This window comes from Xenopus laevis, chromosome 8L (genome assembly GCF_017654675.1).
Source record: "Xenopus laevis strain J_2021 chromosome 8L, Xenopus_laevis_v10.1, whole genome shotgun sequence".
NCBI classification, from domain to species: Eukaryota; Metazoa; Chordata; class Amphibia; order Anura; family Pipidae; genus Xenopus; species Xenopus laevis.
The window spans coordinates 43,311,356-43,334,361 of NC_054385.1; the positions used below are offsets into that span (position 1 = coordinate 43,311,356).

A 23,006-nucleotide genomic window follows, 5' to 3' on the forward strand; every position below is an offset into this window, starting at 1 on the left:
ATACGAGCATTTTTATGGTTACACCCCACGCATTTCAACGCCAAAAAACATTAGGGGGTCTTCATTAGTGGCTTTGACAAACTTATTCCTGCAATTTTTCTGTTGCCCTGATGAGGACCCCCTAATGTTATTTTGGGTCAAGACTCATACATTGGGTTAATATATATTTAAAAGACATTTGTATTATCTTGGGGATCTTACTATTTTCGGTATAATTTAGCAGTACACCACCAAATATATTCTTAGCTAGAACCACCCCAACAGGAGGACCAAAAGCAAGTGCACATTGACATTACGTATGATAATGTAGCAAAGCTATACTGACATACTATTGGGCAAAGCAAAAATAAAAGGCATATTAAACGGCAAAATGTTACAATAGTAGTAGTTCGACAAAAACATATAAGTAAAACACGCGGTGGGATTCTACAAGCCAAACTTGGCATTTAATTGACTGTTCTTTCTTTGATCAGCAAGGCAGAATAGACAGAAGTTTGCACTTCGATCCCATTTAACAGGAGCCATTGGAATGGCCAACATAATAGATACACTGCATAGCTTTAATATGGAACTGTGCATTTATCTGCAGCACAAGGACAGGGAAGCACATTCATTTACTTCAATGATGAAGCACCAGCTACATTGATTGCAAACGGATGGCATTCACAGTCTATTGATTCTTTCTTGGCCTTGCTGAATGTGATTTGGTCATTATTATATTTCAAGCCTTTGCACGAAGAGAGAGGGAAGCTAACGGGCTCTTTAAAAAAAAGATTGGGGCAAATTAGGGGTGATCCAGAATGCTTTTGTGCACTTGCCTGTGATTGTCAGTTCTTTTGTATGTGTCAAATCAAGCCAGAATAAATGTTTTTTTCATGAGCTGTGAAGTGCCAGTGCACCTTGAAATTAATTTTCATTTATATTCTTTATCTGGCAATACTGTGTGACTGCTGGGGTAATAATGACAGCAGAAACCACAAATGTTTATTGTTAAAGTGAACACATACCTTTGCTAAATCAAAATCGTTGTCTCCTCCTAGCTCTCCAAAGAAGGCGTCCCTAAACTTAATTACAGACGCAAGAGAATTCTCCAATGGGAATCAAAACTACTTGTGCTATGTCAGTATTAGTTTTGGTATCAAACATAGAGGGATGAGTGTGCAATTTTTGTTGCCAATATTAAATTAAAGGACAGATGTAGTGGTGATAAAATAGTTGTCGATGACTGTATGATACCAAGAATAGAGTGCAAACACAGCAGTCAGCATTCTTATTGAAGGTTATTCTTGTATCAGTTGAACTGCTGTCCCTGAAGAATTTGGAAAAAAGTTTAAGGGGCAGATTTATCAAAGGTCGAGGTGAATTTTCGAATTGAAAAAAATTCGAATTTCAAGCTATTTTTGTGTACTTCGAATTTGAAATATAATTAAAAAATTTGCAAATATCGAAATTTATCATGTACTGTCTCAACATTTTACTTCAACCATTTGCCATCTAAAACCTGCCAAATTGCTGTTTTAGCCTATGGGGGACCTCATAGAAACTATTTAGAGTCAATTGGTGGACTTTGATTGAAAACGGACCTATTCGATTGAAAACGGACATATTCGGCCAAGAAAAACTTCGACTTAATTTCGGTTGGTCTTTTTGAATTCGAATTTCAGAGTTTTTCAAATTCGAAATTCAACCGTTAATAAATATGTCTGTTGCTTTTAAAATACATTTTTACATTCACTGGGCTACAAATGTAGTCCAAATTGTGTTCCAGCTACAAGTTATGGGTGATTTATGTCTCCTGTAATATTTTGAACCACATAATTTTCTGTTCAGACACTCTCCTATTCTTCTTCCAGTCTGCCACTCAATAAACTTTATGCAATGGCGTAATTATAGAAGAAACAGACCCCGTGGGCATGGATGGGCCTGGGGCACGCTGGGCCCCTCTGAAGATACTTTTGGAGGGGGGCCTGGCTCGCTCTTGTTATGTCAGTAACTTTAAGGTTTCTAGAGTAAACTGAACCCTAGCAACCATATAACAAAATTTTAAACAAGAAAACTACTTGACAAATAATTCAAAATGTCAGACATTAAATATGGCCTTGGCATAGTAGTAGTATTATGACATAGAGCTGAAGGTTTGCTTCCCATGGCCAACGACACAGTAACAGTCACATATCAAGCAGTTATATTATATATGGAAGTCAAAATAGGCCCTGGTATTTCATGCACACAGAGGCCCAAACAGCCCCCCACCCCCATCTTACAGCAGCCCCTCTGGCATTTGCCAGAAATCACAGATTGCCAGTCCAGGCCTGATATCAAGCCCTACTTACCTTCAACATCCCAGCCTCACACAATCACCACCAAGATTATAAAAACATTACTTTTAGATGATTTTTATGTACCTTTTCTCCGCAGAGGAGACCCTAAATCGAACAATTGCAATACAGCATTCTATTTTACTTGTACAATATGCTCAGCAAGGCATGGGCGCATTTGCTTTACCAGAACTGCAAGATCTTCACATTCTGAGGGACACTGATTTAGAGCATCTCATAGCAATAAGTGAAGGTGATCTCATGACTAAAAAAAATCAATGAATAAGGGACAATCAAATGGGCTTGCATCAGCTTTTATGGCAAAAAGATATCTCATAGCTAAGGCTTTCAATATATTTTATGTGCTACTGCAGACGCATCTCTGAGTCAGCTGAAAGATCTCCACAATAAAGAGCTCATTGCAAGAACAATTATATTGCTCATAAGAGGCATTACAAGCTTACACAGTAAACTCAACTACCTGTGTATTAGCTATTGTTAAAGGACAAGGAAAGTTAAACTAAAGAAGTAGGCTAGAAATGATTTGGGATTCTGTACCAGCCCAAGGCAACCACAGTCCTTTAGCAGTAAAGATCTGTGTCTCCTAAGATGCCCCAGTAGCTCCCCTTATTCGTTTCTGCTGATTCACTGCACATGCTCTGTGCTACTGTCACTTACTGAGCTTAGGGACCCACTCACAATATACAGTACATATAGAATATAAATGTCACAATATAAGGCTGATTAGTAATTAATACAGATAATTACTACATGGCAGCACAGAAACCAGTGCAACTAGCATCAGAATTTAATAATCAGCCTTGTAGCATCAGCTTATATTACAGGCCAACCTCATTTTTTGCTTGATCATTTGCAACAACCCCTAACCTTAGCTTCTCAACAGCTGCTCAGAGCCCACTGAGCATGTGAGTGTCGCAGACACTTTCCAAGATGGTGACACCCTGTGACAAGTTTGAAGTCCTGGATCATTGCTGCTATTGACAAGCTGAAACTTTACACTGATGCAATAAGTTCATCATATCAAATATGCCATTTTTAGCCCTATTCATTTTTAGGGTTTAGTTCTCCTTCAACTGCCATTGCAGTGCCTTCGACAGTAGTATTATACTGTATAAGGGGTTATACGAGGAAAGGGTCTATTGGAGTGGTAAAGGTTAGTAGTTGCTCATGTCTGCTAAGTAACACTCCAAATGAATTGTATTCTAGAAATTTCACATTTGTCTTCTTTGTTGTTAAGAAAGGGGAACTAGAACCTCATGGGGCATATTTATCAATGGTTGAGTTTTGAATTAAAAAAAAGTCGAAATTCGATTTGAAAAAGACCAACCAAACTGAAGTCAAAGTTTTTTTTGGGTCGAAGAGGTCCATATTCTGCCGAATTCTAATCGTTACAATCGAAGGAATAGTGCATTTGATCGAATTCGATTCAAAGTTTTTCTCAAAGTCCACCAATTGACTCCATATAGGTTCTAGGAGGTCCGCCATAGGCTAAAACAGCACTTCGGCAGGTTTTAGATGGCGTATGGTCGAAGTCGAAAGTTTTAAAGAGACAGTACATGATAAATTTAAAATTTCAAAGTTTTTTTCAAATTTGAATCAAAGTTAGACTATTCCCTAGTCGAAATGCACAACAAATACAACGTTTTTAACTTCGAAAACTCAATTCGACCCTTGATAAATCTGCCCCTATATGTTCCTTAGTGCTTAGTATGGGGAAAACCTAGCTGACTTCAATCTGGCTTTGAAGCAATGGAGTGTTCCATTTAAAGTCATGCAGGATGACAAAGACCCTTGTATTATTGGATAACATACATGTGCTGAAATGCCTTTCCTTCTTGTGGTTTCTTGTTAGGAAATATAACATATTAGAAGGACCACGAGGAAGGCTGCCTGAGTGACAATGGCAGTTAAGACAGGGCTTAAACAGCAATCTGAGCTAAAAACACATTTACAGAAGCAAAAAGTCTAAAGAAAGATAATGATACTTTGCTTTCCTTAATAATTTCATTATTGTCTCTGTAATCGCAGAACTGGGGAGACCAGGAGAGACACAGTCCCCTACTGAATCTTTCCCCCTGGTTCCAAACTATTATGACAGTGGGGGGAGAGTATATTCCTTATAATACCTGAGGTTGGTGACCAGATTTAGTGTTGTTTTATTTTTTAATATAGAACATACAATAACTCTTCTGCCAGAGCCTCATATAATGTTGTTATTAACACATTACTGGGGAAAACCAAGTTATTTCATGTGACAGCGGTAAGTCTGTCTCAGTCTGACATGGGTGAATGAGCTGCCACCTTCTCTTAGAATTCTCACAGCAGAATTGGAAGAGGTTGCTATTGTTTTGCTCGTCCGCTCATTGTACTCCATACAGTCTGTAAAGGTACACTTTAGGAACAGAATTCATTTGTCAGCCCTGAAAGCCATTATTGGAACGTACAAGATAAAGTGACAGGGGTCTGTGGAGAAATCCTGCATCATCTGTTTCACAGCCATTGAATTAGAAGAACATCATTTGGCAAGAGTCAGCGCGTGTCTGAGCAGGCTGAATAAGCACTTCTGAACCCCCTTTGGATCATATAGATTAAAGAATAAGTCTGTTATTGAAGTGAAATTACATGCAGAAATGAGGAACTGCAATTCGACTAGATCTAGAAGTATAAGGAGCATTTCCTATTTTATTCTCTTGTAACAGACTCTTAGGGGCCGATTCACTAACTTCGAGTGAAGGATTCGAAGTAAAAAAACGTTGAATTTCGAAGTGTTTTTTGGGCTACTTCGACCATCGAATGGGCTACTACGACCTTCGACTACGACTTCGAATCAAAGGATTCGAACTAAAAATCGTTCGACTATTCGCTAGTCGAAGTACTGTCTCTTTAAGAAAAAACTTCGACCCCCTAGTTCGCCATCTAAAAGCTACCAAACTCAATGTTAGCCTATGGGGAAGGTCCCCATAGGGTTGCCTAAGTTTTTTTTGATCGAAGGATATTCCTTCGATCGTTGGATTTAAATCCTTTGAATCGTTCGATTCGAAGGATTTTATCGTTCGATCGAAGGAATAATCCTTCGATCGTTCGAACGCACTATTTGCGCTAAAATCCTTCGACTTCGATATTCGAAGTCGAAGAATTTTAATTCCCAGTTAATTAACCCTCGATATTCGACCCTTTGTGAATCGGCCCCTTAGTTCATTTACCTAACATATGAGAGGAGTTAACATCTTTGGTACTGAGGGTGGTCACTAGATCACTTTTTGAACCACATCATTTCAAATTTCGATAAATCTGAAATTTAAATAAAGACACTTAAAAGGGCAATTTTCAATTCCACTCTTGTTATAGCTAAAAAAAAAAAAAGCATCATGCTAAAAGACCAGTTTTCATGGGCTCTAACATTTAAGGGCCAACTGAGGTATTTCATATACTTTCAACCTAAGGTTTATTAAAACTCAAATATTCTTCTTGATCTTTCTTGCTGAATTTTGAGTATGAAAAATGCCACTGAATGTTCTCGCCTATTTTTTTCTATTTGGGGTATTTATCATTTGTCTTTAGGGTTAGACTGGGCCACTGGCGTACCAGAAGAAATCCTGGTGGGCCCAACCACAGAAGCTGGTGTATAAGTTGAAGGTTGGCAAATATAAAGGGGGGGGGGTGGCCAATGGTATCAGCTGTTGGCCAGTCAATGGTAGCAGAGGACCTTAAGCTCAGGTCCTCGGTAAGCCCAAGTGCCCCCAGCCCACACTCTTTGTCACTTGAATCTTTGACATCGCTTGAGATTTCTTACTTTAAGCTATACATGTGCTGATAAAAGTCTCCAATTGGGCCCCTCCAGAGGGAGACACTTAGGGGGTTATTTACTAAGCTCAGAATACCCTAAATTACCCGAAATTAAAAAAATCACAAATTTTTCGGAATTTATTAAACCCCCCGAGGGCTAAAAAGCCCGAATCTAAAAATATGGCATCTCAAATCTGTCGAGGTTGCATAAAAGTCAATGGGAACAGTCCCATTGATTTTTGGTTGTGTCGGGGGTTTCGGGCAATTTCACAATGTTTTCGGAGCTTTCGGCTGAAAACTGAGTTTTCTGGGAGAATTCACGAAAAAATCGTGAAAATATGAGCTTTTCCCGCAAAGCAAATTTTCTGGAAAATGTAATAATAAAGAAGCGTTATAAACCCAAGCGGGTTAGATTGGAGTTTGTAGCAGCCGATATTGGACTTTGATAAATAACCCCTTAATAATATACAGATATCTATCAAGATAGTTTGTAAATCTAGTTGGTGGAGAACAGCATTGGCATATCAATGTAGCTTTCATCTGCCAGGTCTCTGTATGCCAGCTGCATTATCTGAATGTTGGTCCCCAATTTGGTTCAGTGCATTGGTTGACAAACTGGACAGAGATCTGCTTATGTGGCAAATATGTCAGATGAGTAGATCTCACCATGAATTTGTCAAGTCTGCAAATGCTTGGTGGTCATTCCGTTCATAATGGAAAATAGTGTGGCAGTGTGTTTTAAAATAAAGAGTGCTCAGTCCATACTGGATAATGGCTCATTAGAAGGACAAGCCTGAAGGTAATGTTTACAATACTGTTTACTCTTCTAGACTGAAATAAGCAAGTTTTAATTTCTCCCCCTTTTTGGTGTCCTTCTCCAACAAGAAAGTTTATATTTCTTATAATAATATTTTGTTACAAAACTCTGCTATTCATCTTTTAATTTGTTGTTCAAACCACTGCCCGTGTGTGAGGGTTACTGACCCTGGCAAAAGACAGTCTATTATTTTATCATTTTATCACCATGAAAGAGAAGGTCACAATTGCCTTAGAATGTTGCCGTCTGCCTCATACTAAGGACAAGTTAATATTGAGTCGAACTTTAAGGAGATTCCTTTTGCAAGTCATATGAAAAACAATATTTTTTACAACCTCTTCCCTAGAAGCGAAAATGATATTCATAAAGCACAGAACTGCTCATCATCGGAGCTCCCATAACTCTGTTCCCTTGTGTCTTGCAACTGAGTCGCTTCATCTATGCAGATCAGCATTGGAGAGAAACAAGCTGTTTATCATGGCAGTATAGACATTGTGTGATTTAGAGAAGCTAAGCTGCGCATATCCTGCTCATTTAGCCATAAAGCTGCCACAGTGTTAATGAGAATGATATTCCTGCCATTACCTATAGCCGACGGGCAGAAGGCATTTTATGATTATAGAGTATATTGAATAAGAACTGCTATATAATGATGTCTTCTAGGTGCAAGTCAGAAAAAAACAAGGAGCTGCCCAAAAGTGTGAAGCACAGTAAGTCCATCACTCCTCTTACTTTATATTCTTTGACTTTTTCTGCCGACACATTAAAATGTCACGTTTTATACATCTTGGGAAGATTTAATTCTCAAATGTTTTGAAGTGCATATTTATTGGGAAATGTATTCCCAAGTGAAAAGACACCTAGACAAATGCAGAGAAGGGCAGAATCACCTGCTGTCAGTGAGATATAGTGGCTAAGATCTCAATATTAGTAAGATGGTGGGCAAGAAGACTGCCTCTTATTGGGGCACATATACAACATGATGGCATTTAATTGGAAGGTTCATAATCCACTACACAGGCTACAAATGTAATGCAATCTGTATGTTCTGCAGAATCAGCACTGATAAGCTTTAAAGCGGGTGGAATATGTGAAGTTTTAATATTGAGAATAGGTGTGTTTTTCATGCAGTACAGGTATGAGATCCGTAATCTAGAAACCCGTTATGCAGAACGCACCAAATTACAGGAAGGCCATCGACCATAGACTCTAATTCAGATTTTTAGAATTGATTTAAATTTTCTCTGTAATCAAACAGTAGCTTGTACTTGATCCCTCTAATTCTTATTAGAGGCAAAACAATCCTATTTTTGTTTATTTAACATTTAAATTAAGTGTGATCCAAAGTCTCATCTCGAAAACCCCACTTCCCAAGCATTCTGGATAATAGGTCCCATAAATATATTAATTAATGTGTTAACATGTTTGCCTTTTAATCCATTTTAAATGAATGGTTCACCTAAGAATTCAGAACAGAGGATGAATAGGAGAGGGACCCTATAGAAACACCATTATAGCCTTATATAAAGTCAATGTTTTGGTTACTGGGGATAGTGACCCTGACAACAGACAGCATGCTGAAAGGCAGAATTGGAAGGTAAACTGCTGAAAAAAAATAAACATAAAATAACAACCAAATTAAAGCTGTTAAGAATAGCGCAACATAACATACCTAACGTATTTTGTGTACAACATACAGTAATAAAAATTCCTTTAAAAGCTCATTTAAAGGGGAACATCTTCTTTAATCCCACAAAACATGTTTTCATTTGTGAACCTGAGCTCCTTGGAATATATTTATCAAAAAGTGAAACTAGAGCTCACCACAGTGAAACTTCGCAGTTCTCAATTCCTGAGTGCATAATTATTAACGGGTGACAGCAAGAGTTCATCCTATGAATAGAGTGGCAGGTGAAGTGAGCTCTAATTTCACTTTGAGAAATATGCCCCTTAGTGAGAAAGAAATGTCTACTTACGGTAATGCTTAATATCTAGATCAGGAGACATATATTTCAAGGCGGTTACATTTCTTAACACTTCTGCTGAATGTATGTATTTCTGCCAAGTAAACAAAAGTAAATGAGCTAAAAAGAATGCAGCCTTACGTGGAAAATGCGTTATTCTGTTTCTCGCATCGTATCCCCTTGCAGTTGTTAGGTTCCTCAGAGGCACTAGTCTCATAATAAAAGTAGAGTTGGTTTAGTCCATTGGCAAAAGCCAGCAGCACCAGGCAGTAGATAAAGAGGAATTTGAGAATGTCCAGCAGCATCCTCCCAAGGGAAATTTGTAAGGGGCCGAGGTGAGAATTCGCTGTGAACAGGGAGATGAGACGTAGGGAGCTCAGGATATTGGATATTGCAAAGAAAGCTTCGGCAATCAGTGTGGGGTGCCACATGTCCCACTCTTCTCTTGGCTTTGAACCGTTGTACTGAAGGAATGCACAGAGAAAAAAAAAAGTTAATTATCCAATTTAAGCAGGAAAGACATTCCAGTTTCTAGAGGTATATAATGCAATGGCAAACATTTGTTCTTGACCCCATAAGTAATTATAAAAAGTGTTCTGTAGTTTAGTATGATCAGCAGAAAACAACAAATACATTAAGGGGCAGATTTACTAAGCTCGAGTGAATTTTCGAAGTTAAAAAACTTCGAATTTCGAAATAATTTTTTTGGCTACTTCGACCATCGAATAGGATGCTACGACTTCGAATTTACTTCGATTTGAAGTAAAAATCGTTCGAATAATCGACCATTCGATAATCTAAATACTGTCTCCTTAAAATAAAACTTCGACTTCATACTTCGCCAAATTAAAGCTACCGAAGTCCAATGTTAGCCTATGGGGACCTTCCACAGCACTTTTCTAAGTCTTTGCACTTCGAATAGAAATCCTTCGTTCGATCGCTAAAAATCGTTCAATTCAAACTATTTAATCAGACGATTGAACGATTTCTATTCGATCGATCGCTAAAAATCCTTCTACTTCGATATTCGAAGTCGAAAGATTTCAATTCGAGGGTCGAATTTCAAAGTTTTTATAACTTCGAAATTCGACCCTTAGTAAATCTGCCCCTAATTGTCATAAAAGACCGTATGAGTCACATGAACTTTAATAGCACATTACTTACTTGGTGGTCTTCTTTGAAATCATGATAAGCGCCTCAAGCACAAACTGACGGGTAAACTTAATGGGTTACATTGTTCTGTTACGGTGTTGAGGGCTAGGAAACCCTGCCTGAAGGATTAGATTTAGGGTAAAATGGGGGAATGGCATGGCCTCTACATAGACCACTTTCAGTATTTACTTCTTTGATTTGAACTTGCTACACATATAATTCTACACAATAAATTAATTATTATATAATTTTACCTCCTGCATAAATGTGTTTCCTATGGGTACAGTGATGTGATTTGAAACAGAATAAAATTCTGTGTATGCAGATTCCACCGTGAGCCCCTGACTTTGATGAATTATGTTCTCACGCTAGCCTTGGTCACTACTACCCTAGCCTTGAGGGCAGTGCCACCTGTTTGGCTGTAAGAGCATTCTTTGTTTTTCTGTGCTGTGAAGATATAACTCCCACCAGTAACTCCCTTTCACTCCCATACTCGTATGTTCTCATATCCTATGTTCCCAAGTCTACCCTTGTTATTTCTTTGTTTAGTGTTCTCTGTGAGTTCAGAATCCACAGAGCTTGTGTGAAATAAACTTGGTCTTTCACCTCAAGTGGTCTCCAGTATCTGAATTTCCCCAACATATACTTGGCATTGAAGCAAGGCAATATTATCCACTGGGTAGGCACAACATGAACACCTGTACCATATAAGTCAATATAATTAAGTAATTCTTACCTTTACATAAGCAACTATTTTAAGGGAGATGGTTGCAAGGTAGAGGGAGTTCATTGCAAAGTCCATGAGGTTCCACCAGTCATGGACATACTCATTAAACCCGCCATCCCACATCTCCTTTATTTCACCCCAAATAAAACCTGAAGAGACAAGAAATGTATCATTAGAAGTGTGATTAAAGTTCAGATGTATAAATATCTTATTTTCTTCCACCAGTAAGCAGTGTGCTTTACTGGTCTTATGCACAGTTAATAGTTCTAAAGGCAAAACTGAACTACTTTTTTCAATGTTTCAGTGTCACTGGAACACCACTGTGAAGATGGAAAACAATGAAACTAAACATCTTTTTTGGTTCTATGGGCTACCAGACATTTCCAGGCAGTACCACACTTTGCCAGAATTACTGTCACACAGAACTGAGCTTTTGTTGCACAAATGAAACAAGGCCAGTACAAATGTATCCTAGCATGTGCAATGAAAATGAATGAATGAGCAATGAAAGGTGTAGGTGAGAGCTCTGCTCTTTCATTTACAAGATAAAAGTCAAGCTTCAAACAATGTGCATATGCCAGCAGCATGCGGTACGCTGTCCTCTTGTAGATAAATGAAAACAATTGTGCTGAAAGTGCCTCGGGTTTACAATTTGCAAGTTGAACTTTTAGACCTGGCAATGTGCAGACAAAGAAGCATTGAAGGTGAGGCTGACAGACAGGGCTACTAAAGAGCAAGGTACCCATTAGAATAAGGACAGACTGAGCAGAATATGTTGTCAGGGAACCTGCAGAAATATAGATATATCATTTAATTAATTTCTTAAAGGGAAACTATAGCCAAAATTAAAATTTCATGTGAACCTTACCATGCTGAAATATAAAAATATAATTACAAATTCTGTAACCTTTTTGATATAATCAAGTTACTCTTCATGATCCTCCTCTCAGCAATCTGTCTCTCCTCATGATCTCTTTATTCAGCAGCTGGAGTCAGAGTTTGATTGACATTAGGTCTAATAATAAATTTGGGGGTGCTCCCTTTGCCTAGAAGATGTATTAGCGGTAACTCTTTTAAAATAACTGACTGTGACAGATATCCTCTCCCTCTAAGTGCCGTTGTGTTCGATTTTGTTTGTGCAGGAATCAGTTAGCTTTAAAATTGAATGGAATGGAATTGAGTTAGCTTTAAAACATCTGCAAGGGAAGGAAGCCCCCTAAAAGACTGAATAGAACTGTAAATGAAAATCTGACTCAATTCAGTAGAGAATTACAGGGCCCTGTGAACATCTGACATGAACCCAATCTGCTGAGAGAGAAAACCAAATACTTCTAATAGAGCTCATGCGATGCCGCAAGAAAGGTTCAACTAGGTTGAATAAAGTTTATAAGGAGATGAAACTGTGTGGGCACAAATAAAGTGGCCCAATCAGAATTGATATAAATGAATATGTTAAACCAGTGCTTTTTGCAGGAGAAAAGACACCCAATGAAGTTCTCAAATATTCAGATTCCCTTATCATTAGTGTGCATTCTACTAATTTTATAATAACATGGGCCCTTGATCACTTGGTCAGAGGAAAGTATAGAGGGTGAGTCTTCTACTACTAGCTTGAATTTATAACAATAGCAGTTGTGCAGCCAATTCATGAAATGACTCTTACCTAGGACCCAGGGCAGGATCATCCACTCCACTACTGTGGGAGGAGGCCCTTGCATGTGCAGTTCTGTTCTCACTATGTGCTGGGAGGCCAGGAGCAGGAGGAAGAGGAAGGTGAGATATGAGGCTGTGTGGCAGATAAACTTGATGAATGGCTTTTTAATGAACAGTCCCAGCCTGCTCTTCGGTGCGATCAAATATGCCACGGATAGCACGGGGAACAACAGCCCAATGGTAATGCAAGTCACCAGCTTCACAGCCCAGTGCTTCCGCCGCCAACCGGGGAATCCATCATACCACAGTGTAGCCAATAACTGCTGGCAGTTTGGCTGGGCCACAAACTGAAGGAAAGAAGAGAAAACATGTAAGCAGTGCAGTTGGACCAAACTCTTGTTTAATGCAAACACTTTCATCTTCTATCTCTTGTATTTAGAGCAGAATCCCTATATTTAGTTCAGTGGTTTGCTATTTCCCTTTATGTAACCCCACTGTACTGGCCTCTGGTCTTTAGAATCAATCAGACCATAAAAATAAACATATAATAAAGCTGTAAGCTCGCCACTGGATTTTTGATGGAAAGAATGTTTCACTTAACTAAAAACACTTTTATGGAACATTTTCTCCTCTGTTGTGGAAGAAAGGTATTATTAAAGTCAACAGTAAAACACAATGAAGCATAGGGCAAGTTAGCTTTACCTCTGAGCCAGTTCAGCTTTGCACATGTAAAAAAAAGCAATCTCATTTCCCCTTGTTTAAACCACAGCAAAATTCTATTGGACCTGAATACCATACTGTATAAATGTACATTTTCTGTAATTGGAATGGCATTATTTTAATGTAACTGTAGCGAGATCAATCATTATTATTGGTATCATGTATTTCTAAAGCACCGATATATTCTGCCGGAAACCCGATATCCAGAAAGCTCAGAATTACGGAATGGCTGTCTCCCATAGACTCCATTTTATCCAAATTTTTAAAAACGATTTCCTTTTTCTCTGTAATAATAAAACAGTAGCTCGCACTTGATCCCAACTAAGATATAATTAATCCTTATTGGAAGCAAAACCAGCCTATTGGGTTTATTTAATGTTTAAATGAATTTATAGTAGACTTAAGGCATGAAGACCCAAATTACGGAAAGATCCGTTATCCGGAAAACCCGAGGTCCCGAGCATTCTAGATAACAGGTCCCATACCTGTACTGACTAATAGGTGGGGAAAAAGTGGGCCCTGCTTATTAGAGCTTACTATCTAAAAGGACTTTAATGTCTTCACCACGTGATTGTTTCAGCCTATTCTCCATTCCTAATTGATGTCCATTTATTATTGTTATGTCCCTGGAATGGAACAATCCTTAATTGACACTGAATTTATTGGCAAAGATTAATGTTATCTTATCCCGTCAGTGGCTCCTGTGCTTTAGGGAAACAAGACGAATGCGTCAAGCCTTTCGCCATAACTCAGGTATGAGTCTTCTTTAACTGCAACGCTCAGGGCTTTTTTCTTTTTTTTATTTATTAATAAATGACTTTCACCTTAACAAAAAGATGAATAGCTTTCAGCTACAGAAGACTTCCTATAGATGTTTTTATTTGCTGATTTAGTTATTTAGATTTATTACTGTCCCACTTCCCTTAACTAAATGCTTCATTTAATGTCTATATTTACTGTAGCCATGTAAGCAGTACAATGGCTTTGTCTAATGACTTTTTACCCAAAGTGAAACATATCCTATTTGCAAATATATTTTATGCATATAGTTGTTGCCAAATAAGTCGTTTATTAGTGTGCTGCCTCAACCTTACATTGTTTCCTTCTGCAATCATTTGTGCCAGCTTTATTCATTCTGGCTTTTAGTTTGACATTCTCCTGCTTTCATTAGTTTGTCACGCCAGGAAATCAGTTCTTTTAACATATTGAGAAAATAATAATAGGCTGGGAAATACAGTGAATACTGTAATTCTATTGGTAAATGAAGCAATGTACTTTAACACTATCTTCATCTACTGAGGATTACCTCCACCTCAGGCTCTAAGTACCATCCACCTCCTCCATCACCTAGGATCCAAAGAGAACATGCATATGGTGCCTTCCCCTTTAAAAAGACTAGGGAAGTCTGACAACTCATGGCCAATAAAGAAAATGGCCAGGTTACACTCTCATCAAGAAAAGGAAACAGCAACCCCTCCCAACTGCAGGATCAGCTCTTAACTGTTTAACCTTAATGGGGATAAAATAATAACTAGTCCCTTTAAAAGTAGATGGAATATTGGGGCACATCCTACCTATAATATGTATTTAGGGTATTATGGGTAACAATAGAGAAAATAAATGACCTAATAGTACATTTAAATTAGAAATTACATTTTGCACAATTCCAGAGACATTTGTTCCTGGACTTAGTCCAGTTGTAGTACACGGCTTCTCAAATGGGGTGCAATGGAGAATAAAGTTGTACTGAAAACTCAACAATCTTCCCTTTTGCTCTACCAAAAACTTGTTCAAATAAAGCTTCAGTTACAGTAAAAAAAAACAGCGTGCAATGCTAGATATTGACTTAGTTTGGATAGACATGGTGCTCACTGAAGAGTTCTCGTGTAGGCATGCCCACTAAAGAAGATAAAGAATGGAAGAGTTTAGGGAAATTCTGCTGCCCTAGACTTGGACACGCTAACAATACTAACTCTTGCACTCTTTAGAGCAAATGAGTGAATATTATATGTACCACGTTATGTCCAGTATTTTGGAGATTTATAAATGACAGAAATCTGTGTGTTATTGTTATCAGGCCAAAAACTGAGGCCAAACATCTTAAATCAATGAAAACTGTATCCATAATGCTCTGTGCACATTATTTTCAGGCTCTGAGTTTGTGCCTTGCAGAGCTTGCAATATAAGCTTGGCACCAAAAACACGGGAAAGTAAGGAAGATTAAGGAGCAATGCCACCCTCCAAATATAAGAAGTCTCTGTATTACAATGTAAAGGAAACAGAAACTGTGAATAGGAATGGCTTTTGTATGGGGGTACAGTGGAAATGTTACTATCGTAGGTTGTGAAAAATGTCCCAAAACCTTCCATCTCTTTTGCAGTTTGGTATATGACACCATCCAACATGTAGGTGCAGTTCATTAAAGGGAATTTCAAAACTCAACAGCATATTATCAAGGATTAAGGAATGCTGGGAGCTGTAGACCAGCAGCATCAGGGCTGTGTTATTAAAGCAACAACATTGAAAGCAAGAATATTCTTCAATGAGCATTCTACCTGATCTGTATTAATCTGGCTGGCTTCATGCTCTATGTTCCTGCAACACTGGGCAAATTGCACCTGGGCTTTCACCCACCCAATCAGTAATTAGCTTGGTTTAGCCAGCTGCAACTTAAAGTTATATTTTATTGGTTGCCATGGTTTACTGTATTAGTACAACTTGTTCATCATTCACACCAATACCAGTGGTATTTAAAGTCTGATCCCTAACACACACATACATGTATGTTTTTGGGGTGTAAGAGGGGCACCCAGAGGAAACTGGCACTGGCAGATCCATGGCACCAGATACAGAGACATCATTCATCAGTCCCTGCCATCATTAAAGCTTAAAATCTAAGGTCCCTATCACTTTCACTCACATCAAAGCTGCAACGCTCTTCCTGCAAAACAAGACTATAACATTCACGTATTGAAAGTGTAATTGGCCATTAAGTTAGAATCATTCTGTGAGGCGGCATAGAAGTGAATGCAGTTTGCAGCACCCATCTCTATAAATAACTATAGCAGCCTTACTTAAAATCTGAACATACTATTTACTCTTCTGTTTATATAAGATAAGGTTCAAAGTGATGGTTAGATCCTATGAGTAGAGTGTAAAATATTGAAGGCTATTTTGCAAGTATATTTGGCCCCTCCAAGGAGTGTGAGTGGTTAAGTAACAAAAGGTAAATAATGCATTCGCCTTGGGTCACAAGTGTGATCTTGCAACTCTGCTGCCGGGACCACCAGGGGAATTATTTGTTCTATATGGCCCCCCACTTATAGGCTGTCACCCCAGATAACAGCCCTCAAGTAAAATACAGCCCTGGTACCCAGTGCTTCTGTTGTTGGAATATTGCTCCTTTAATCAATCATTTTGAGTTGCTTAAAGACAATTGGTGACAATTGAGCAGGGACATCATTCTTTCAAATGAAACAAAGGCTCATGTTTGAGTGTAAGTGGGTAGGAGTGTGTTATTGCCTGAGTGATCGAAGAAGGGGTCTAAAAAAAGAGTGTTACAGAAGACATGGAACATGATTAATTCTATGGTCATATGGCTATATACTTTGCTCGAAGACTGCACTGCTACATATACTAAACTATACAGAACAAGAACTTTGGCTGCAAAGGATAAGCAGGGATGCCATGGGCACTGCTGATTATCTCCACTCGTCCTTCAGTGTCTCAGTGTGGGCAGAACACTTGCAGGCTGAACTCCCAATTCTACCGCAGAGGAAAGAAAATCACAGGGCTCAGCACTTATAAATAACTTCACTGCCTTGACCACTTTATATGCAGCATCTGCACTTCTGCAGGGACCTTGAGAGGCATCCCAAGGTCAGCAGGAGGGTGAGAAAATGATGGCGCTTTAATAATGGTTATCGTTATTCAATACACAATTCTTTTACGCTGGAGCCTTATCATTTCCAGAGTTCCGCATTGTCATTTCCATGAAGAGCTCTGCCAAAACAAAAGGCATGGAGTTGGATTCTGTAATAACTTTTTTTTCTATAATACATTTGTTATATATGTTATCCATAATTTCAACTGTTCATCTTTGGACTTTTTACATTTGTTAATTGGCTTCCAGAGAATTTCCTTTTTCGAGTAGATGATTTGTGTTTAAATGTCTACAGTATATGCCATATTGTGTTGTGGGTCTCGGCATACGGTTAGGCCTCTGTGTTGTGTGAGGTTGAAAGGACCGGAATCTATATGAAAACTCACATTTGTTTTCATGTTTAAGAACCCTAATGTCAATAATCAAATTATTCTTTTGAATTGACCAACTTTCTATATTATTTTGATTTTTTTTAGATTTGAAGCAAATATCCTATTTTATTGTAACTTGTAATTTTTATTTCTTCTCAAAAAGAGCAAAGGTCTGTCTTTGCAATGGTATGAATTTCTCCAACTAAAACACTATTTTGCTCCTATACTGTTGGCAAATAGAGTACATGCAAAAAATGGGAGGTCTGCATAGTGAGGACAATCGATTAAAAAGAATGGGATGCTAAATGGGACAGGACTAAACGAGGGATCAATTGTGTCCAACAGTAAAATATTTTCAAAATACTCATGTTTTTGTACCACACACCAACTAAGTTTCACAGATTGTTCCCAGTACCTCCTCCCTACTGCTGGAGAGGATGCGGGCACCAAAGAGATCTACCCCATATATTTTGGTTTTGTCCCCAAATACAATCATTCTGGGATGAAATCCTGGTATTACTACGCCAGATCACGCTTTATACCCTAGATAAAGGCATTCTCAATCTACTCCTGGGGAAACCCTATGAACAAATTATAAAACAGAAAAACTTATCAGTCATATCTCTTAGAGTGAAGAAAGGGCTACCTTTCCAGCGTTACATATATTGTGGAGGCAGAGCTGGCTGAAATAGAGGGTTACTGAAATGTAAATTTAACAGACATGGGGTTGATGCTAGTTTATATTTAAACCTTATTTTGCACCAGAGTTTTAATGTGTGCTCTTTTGTTTTAAGCATCAGTATTTTAGGTTTGTCTTTTCCCAAGACAGGCCAGATCCAAGCATTAGGATGATATGTTTTTTTTTAATGAAGTGTGAACCATATTTGATGGTTCATTTACCTCCACAGCCACAGTTGTGATTGCACAAAAATGTACAACACTTTGCACTTACCTATGGATGTGCTCAGCACTGATGCCTCCTTTTCTAAATCACACACAAGTGCACCTTTTGATGCAGAGGGACCCTGGAACTACTGCTACCTTTAAACAGGATAATTCCATGGTCCCCACTGTGGGCTGCATCAAGCAGACTTATGCCTAAAGACTCACATTTAGATCACATTTTGACGTGAGGGATGGAAAATTTCCAGTTCCCTGTTCCCCAAAATATTTGGGAAGCTCAGGTCAGCCCAGTGGTAGGTAGGAATTACTGTAGATTAGTATTTATGCTTTAATGTGTGATGCTCTTACAGAAGGCAGGGATTGAGCTATAGTTTGTATTGTTGAGGGTTACTGTAAGTAGGAAATTATATAGAAGCCCTATATGGCATGGTGTCTCATAACGCTTAATATTAATCCATCACACTGAGTATTTGAAGAATATTTTGAAAAGAAACTTATCAGAGTTACAGAACTAAGTTTTATTCCTAAACTTACCTAAGGGAACCATTTTGCTTGCATAAGCATATTACATCAATACCGTTATCACATAAAAGCAGCAAATCTTTATTCAGCTATGTACATTATACTCAATAGCACTTTCCAAAATCTATGAGAGAGCCTGTATTTCCTAATAACCTGTTCATTAATATGTGTGTCTGTATATATATATATATACGTATACACAATATGGCCAAAATATCCAGACACCTGCCAGTCCAACATTTAATTTCCAAAACAATGATATCGATATATTTGGTCCTCCTTTGCTGCAACAGCAGTCTTTACTCTTCTTGGAATTCTTTCCATTAGATTTGAACTATAATTTGAAACATAATTTGTGGAATTTGCATCCATTCAACTTCAAAAGAATGTGTGAGGTTTTACACTGATGTTGGGGGATCTGTCCTGCTTGCAGTTGGGACTCATGCCGCAGGTTTTCAGTTGGGTCAGAACTCTGTAATAAAGAATAATAACTGTATTTGGACCTTGCTATGTGCATAGGGACATTATTGTGCTGAAAAAAGAAAGAGCCTTCCCTTCTGTTGACATAAAAAAGGAACCTACTGTATGTGGAACCATTGCCAGGGACTTAGAGCCAGACCAGTGGTGTAACTATAGAGGAAGCAGACCATGCTGGGGGGGAAGGGGGGCCTGGACCTCGGGGTCAGCTTACTTTATAGCTTTGGGTCAGCTTCTACCTGTGATGGCAGGCGCGAATGTACTTGAACAGACAGGAGAGGAGACCCGGAAAGCTGCTCCTTGTAGTTGGCCCCTTTAAACATTTTGTCACGGGGAGGGGGGGGTGAATCAGCAATTGTTAGCAGGTGGGAGGGGAGAGCCGAGGATGCTGCTCCCTGCAGTCGGGCCCGACCCCATTGACGATTTTTCGCTGGGGGGAAGAGCTGGCGGTAGCTGCTTCCTTCCGCCCAGCCCCTTCAACAATTTTTTTTGCCGGGGGCAGGGGGAGTTCGGGAAACTGCTCCCCGCAGTCTGGCCCGGCCCCATTAATTATTTTCACCAGGGGTCGAACCAGTGAAGCTGCTCCCTGCTGTTGGGCCGGCTCCATGAACGTTTTTTCGCAGGGGGGGGAGAGCCCGTGGAAACTGCTCCCTTCAGTCAGCGCTGGGCCCCTCCAAAGATTTTTTGCAGGGGAGCTCAGCCCGGAAATAAAGAGAAAATAAAGAGGCTGCTCTGAGGTTCTTCTGCTTAGGAAAGGTTTGAGAAAAGTTTTTAATTTTTTTCCTAAGCAAAAGAACATCAGAGCAGCCTCTTTATTTCTCCTGACAACTTCCTTGACTATTTGGTGGTCAGAATGGTGGGAAAATGACCAGCAGGTGGTGCTGTTGTAATACAATTTATTTATATTAACAGTACATATTTCCCTTTATATCTTGGAATTAAAGAAAAATAAATAATAAATGTAAATTACAAAAGTGCTTTAAATAGCACCCTCGTCAATTTCACACTCACTTATTTTAAAGGTTTACTTATCCTTTAATAAAGTGTTATGGCAACGTACCGTTCAATAAAGCTGTGGCCAAAGCAATTCCATCTTAATTTTATAGTGTCTGTAACCTGCTATTTCTAGGCCGTTAGCGGAGTAGCAGGGCAAGTATTTGTCCTTGCCGTTGTCATACGTAATTCCAATTATACTAACAATACAGTGACAAAAGAAGATGGCTGTTCCAAAAGCTTTAACTGCAATTCAGGTACAGTAGTGTAGTGTGTGTCTCTGGGTACTTGTGTGTGTGCATGTATGCTTTTAGGAGAACTATTGATAAGACATAATTGCATCTATAACGTGAGACGAACTATTGACTTGTTTTGCCCTCACTCAATGAACCTGAATGATTTTTCCAGCATAATTATAAATAACGTGCCTGTGTGACAGCAATGTTATTAATGTTTCTATTACCTCACAGCCATAGACCTAGTTATCCACTTCCACCATTCGTCTCACTTATCATTCTTTACTGCCTCCTCCAGCCTTCTTTCCATTCACATTTTCTCATGCACATGCTGTAACTCAGTCAAGCAGGAAAAAAAAATATGAACATTATGGAAGAAAATATTCTTTAGCCCAACAGAAGGGCTTGGAAAAAGAAGATAAAGGTGGCCGGTCATATTTCCTTCACCCCAAACATTAGTCCTAAATAATGTCCATAAATCAAGTGCAATTTCATCAAACGTGATTACGCTAAATACACAGAATCTAGGTTTGAGATCAGCAGCCAATCTGGAAATGTGAACTGTGGCACTAATCTCCTTTCTCGTGCCACATGCCAAGTCATGGAACTGCTGCTATTTAGTTGTCCATATGCTGTGTGTGACCTCATTACAGTTGTCTGACCCACAGGCCTACATTTTCCAGCATGTTTAAAAGTAAACAAAACTGGGCAGTTGTTTTTTTATTAAACAATACAATTTCAGCTGAATGCGAGATACAGGTAAACCCCCATTTCACCCAATAATGGGTTTAAATTGATGATTTAGTTAACATAATCATAATCAAGCCCGGCAAAGGCATAAATTAACAAGGGTGTTTTTTCTGGTGACTAAAAAATATCTTGTAGCTGCCAATCATTGATGCATATTACAGCTAGTCTGTGCTGCGATGAACGAGCAGATGGTAGTTATGCTGGGCTATAAAACTAAACAAAGATTCTTACGTAATATGGTAAATGTGATTACTATGCCTTACAGAAGACAATGGAGAGGAGCTGTGCCAATGAATGTGTAAAAAATGTGAAAAAGGAACAATGCACCTAGTTACCAATTTCTTGGAACATGAATTATATTAATAGACAATTCTTTGCACACATTAACGAAACAGGGGATTATACCTACATGTGTAAGAGGAGAAAGTGTTTTCTGTATATGTATATGTAATTTTCCAGTTGAGCACTAGATGGCCATAACCTGTAAGGTTGTGCCTTGGTTTTGTGACATCCATTTTGGTTTCCAGTAGAAGAGAAAGTCTAAAGCAGTGATCCCCAACCAAAGCCTCTCAAGCAACATTTTGCTCACCCACCCCTTCAATGTTGCTCCCAGTGGCCTCAAAGCAGGTGCTAATTTTTGGATTCCTGGCTTGGAGCAAAGTTTTGGTTACATAAAAACCAGATGTACTGCGTCTTCAGTAGAGCTACCAACGCCCTTATCTGGCATCACCAGGAGCTTTTTTCATGCTCGTGTTGCAAAAGGTTGGGAACCCCTGGTCTAATTTGTATAAAGAAGCTGAAATAGAGAAAAGGGCACTTTGGCCTGGCAGAAGATACTGAATCAGTTACCAAAAAGTGAAGGATTTATCTTTGCAAGAACCTGTTCTTGTTGATCGTCCCTTAAAGTATTGTTAGCTAGTTGATTAGTCCTGTTAAACGAAAGCAAAACTACAGTAGAAGTGACAGGCAAGTAGATTAGGTCGATAGGGAAGCTGTGGCCTGAATAAGGAAAATAGTAGGGTAATGCCTGGCAAGCTTGTTGCCAGCCAGGGAGACCCCCAATGTAGGCTTAGGTTGTGGGAACTTAAGGAACTGGTAGTGTGGGAAGGTGAATTGATGTCAGGTGAGCTGGCAGGATTACAGAAAATAAATCACGCCTGGAGTGAAAGGTTGGAGGTTTTGTTCTTTAATACGTCCTTGAGGATGCCAGGGTGTAATATGACAAGCAAGAGGTCATACAGTTTTCATGTGCTCTTTGTGCCTGTATTTAGCTGGAAGATATACACACAATCTATAAAAGCTCTCTGCTACTATTGACAGGTTACGCCACAAGCATCTGTTTCATGGCGACACTCTGCTGAATAGGAAATATTGGATTTTCCACTATAATGAAAGCCTCTGTGGGACAGGCAGGCTCTTTCCTTTTTTTTGGAGTAATTGATGTATTTGTGCTTGATGACGTATTTACTCTCATGCAGTAGTTTGGATGATGTGCTTTAAAATACTGTATTATAGAGGATTACACAAAAAGAGACAATAGGCATAAAGAGTCCAAAAGGGTTGAGAAGCAATATGGGAATAGTATGGGCTTGTGAGCAAGGAAGAGCAGCAATATATTACAAGATTGAAAGTCTTTGCAAGTAAAAAAACACCAAAGAGCTTTTCAGATTTATAGATCAAGTGGTGTCATGTAATACACCTTCATACATCCCC

At 38.8% G+C, this 23,006-nt stretch overlaps 1 protein-coding gene across 1 annotated transcript in view; it reads right to left on the minus strand.

Annotated features, from left to right (window-relative positions):
* The window catches only part of LOC108698404 (short transient receptor potential channel 5), a 121,949-nt gene that overhangs the window by 24,339 nt on the left and 74,604 nt on the right, over positions 1 to 23,006 (minus strand). The window contains exons 4-6 of the mRNA XM_018229862.2: positions 12,449 to 12,785; positions 10,795 to 10,934; positions 9,048 to 9,370 (exon numbers count right to left, since the gene is read on the minus strand). Of these exons, the coding sequence (XP_018085351.1) occupies positions 9,048 to 9,370; positions 10,795 to 10,934; positions 12,449 to 12,785 (800 nt within the window). The remainder of the gene's footprint in view (positions 1 to 9,047; positions 9,371 to 10,794; positions 10,935 to 12,448; positions 12,786 to 23,006) is intronic.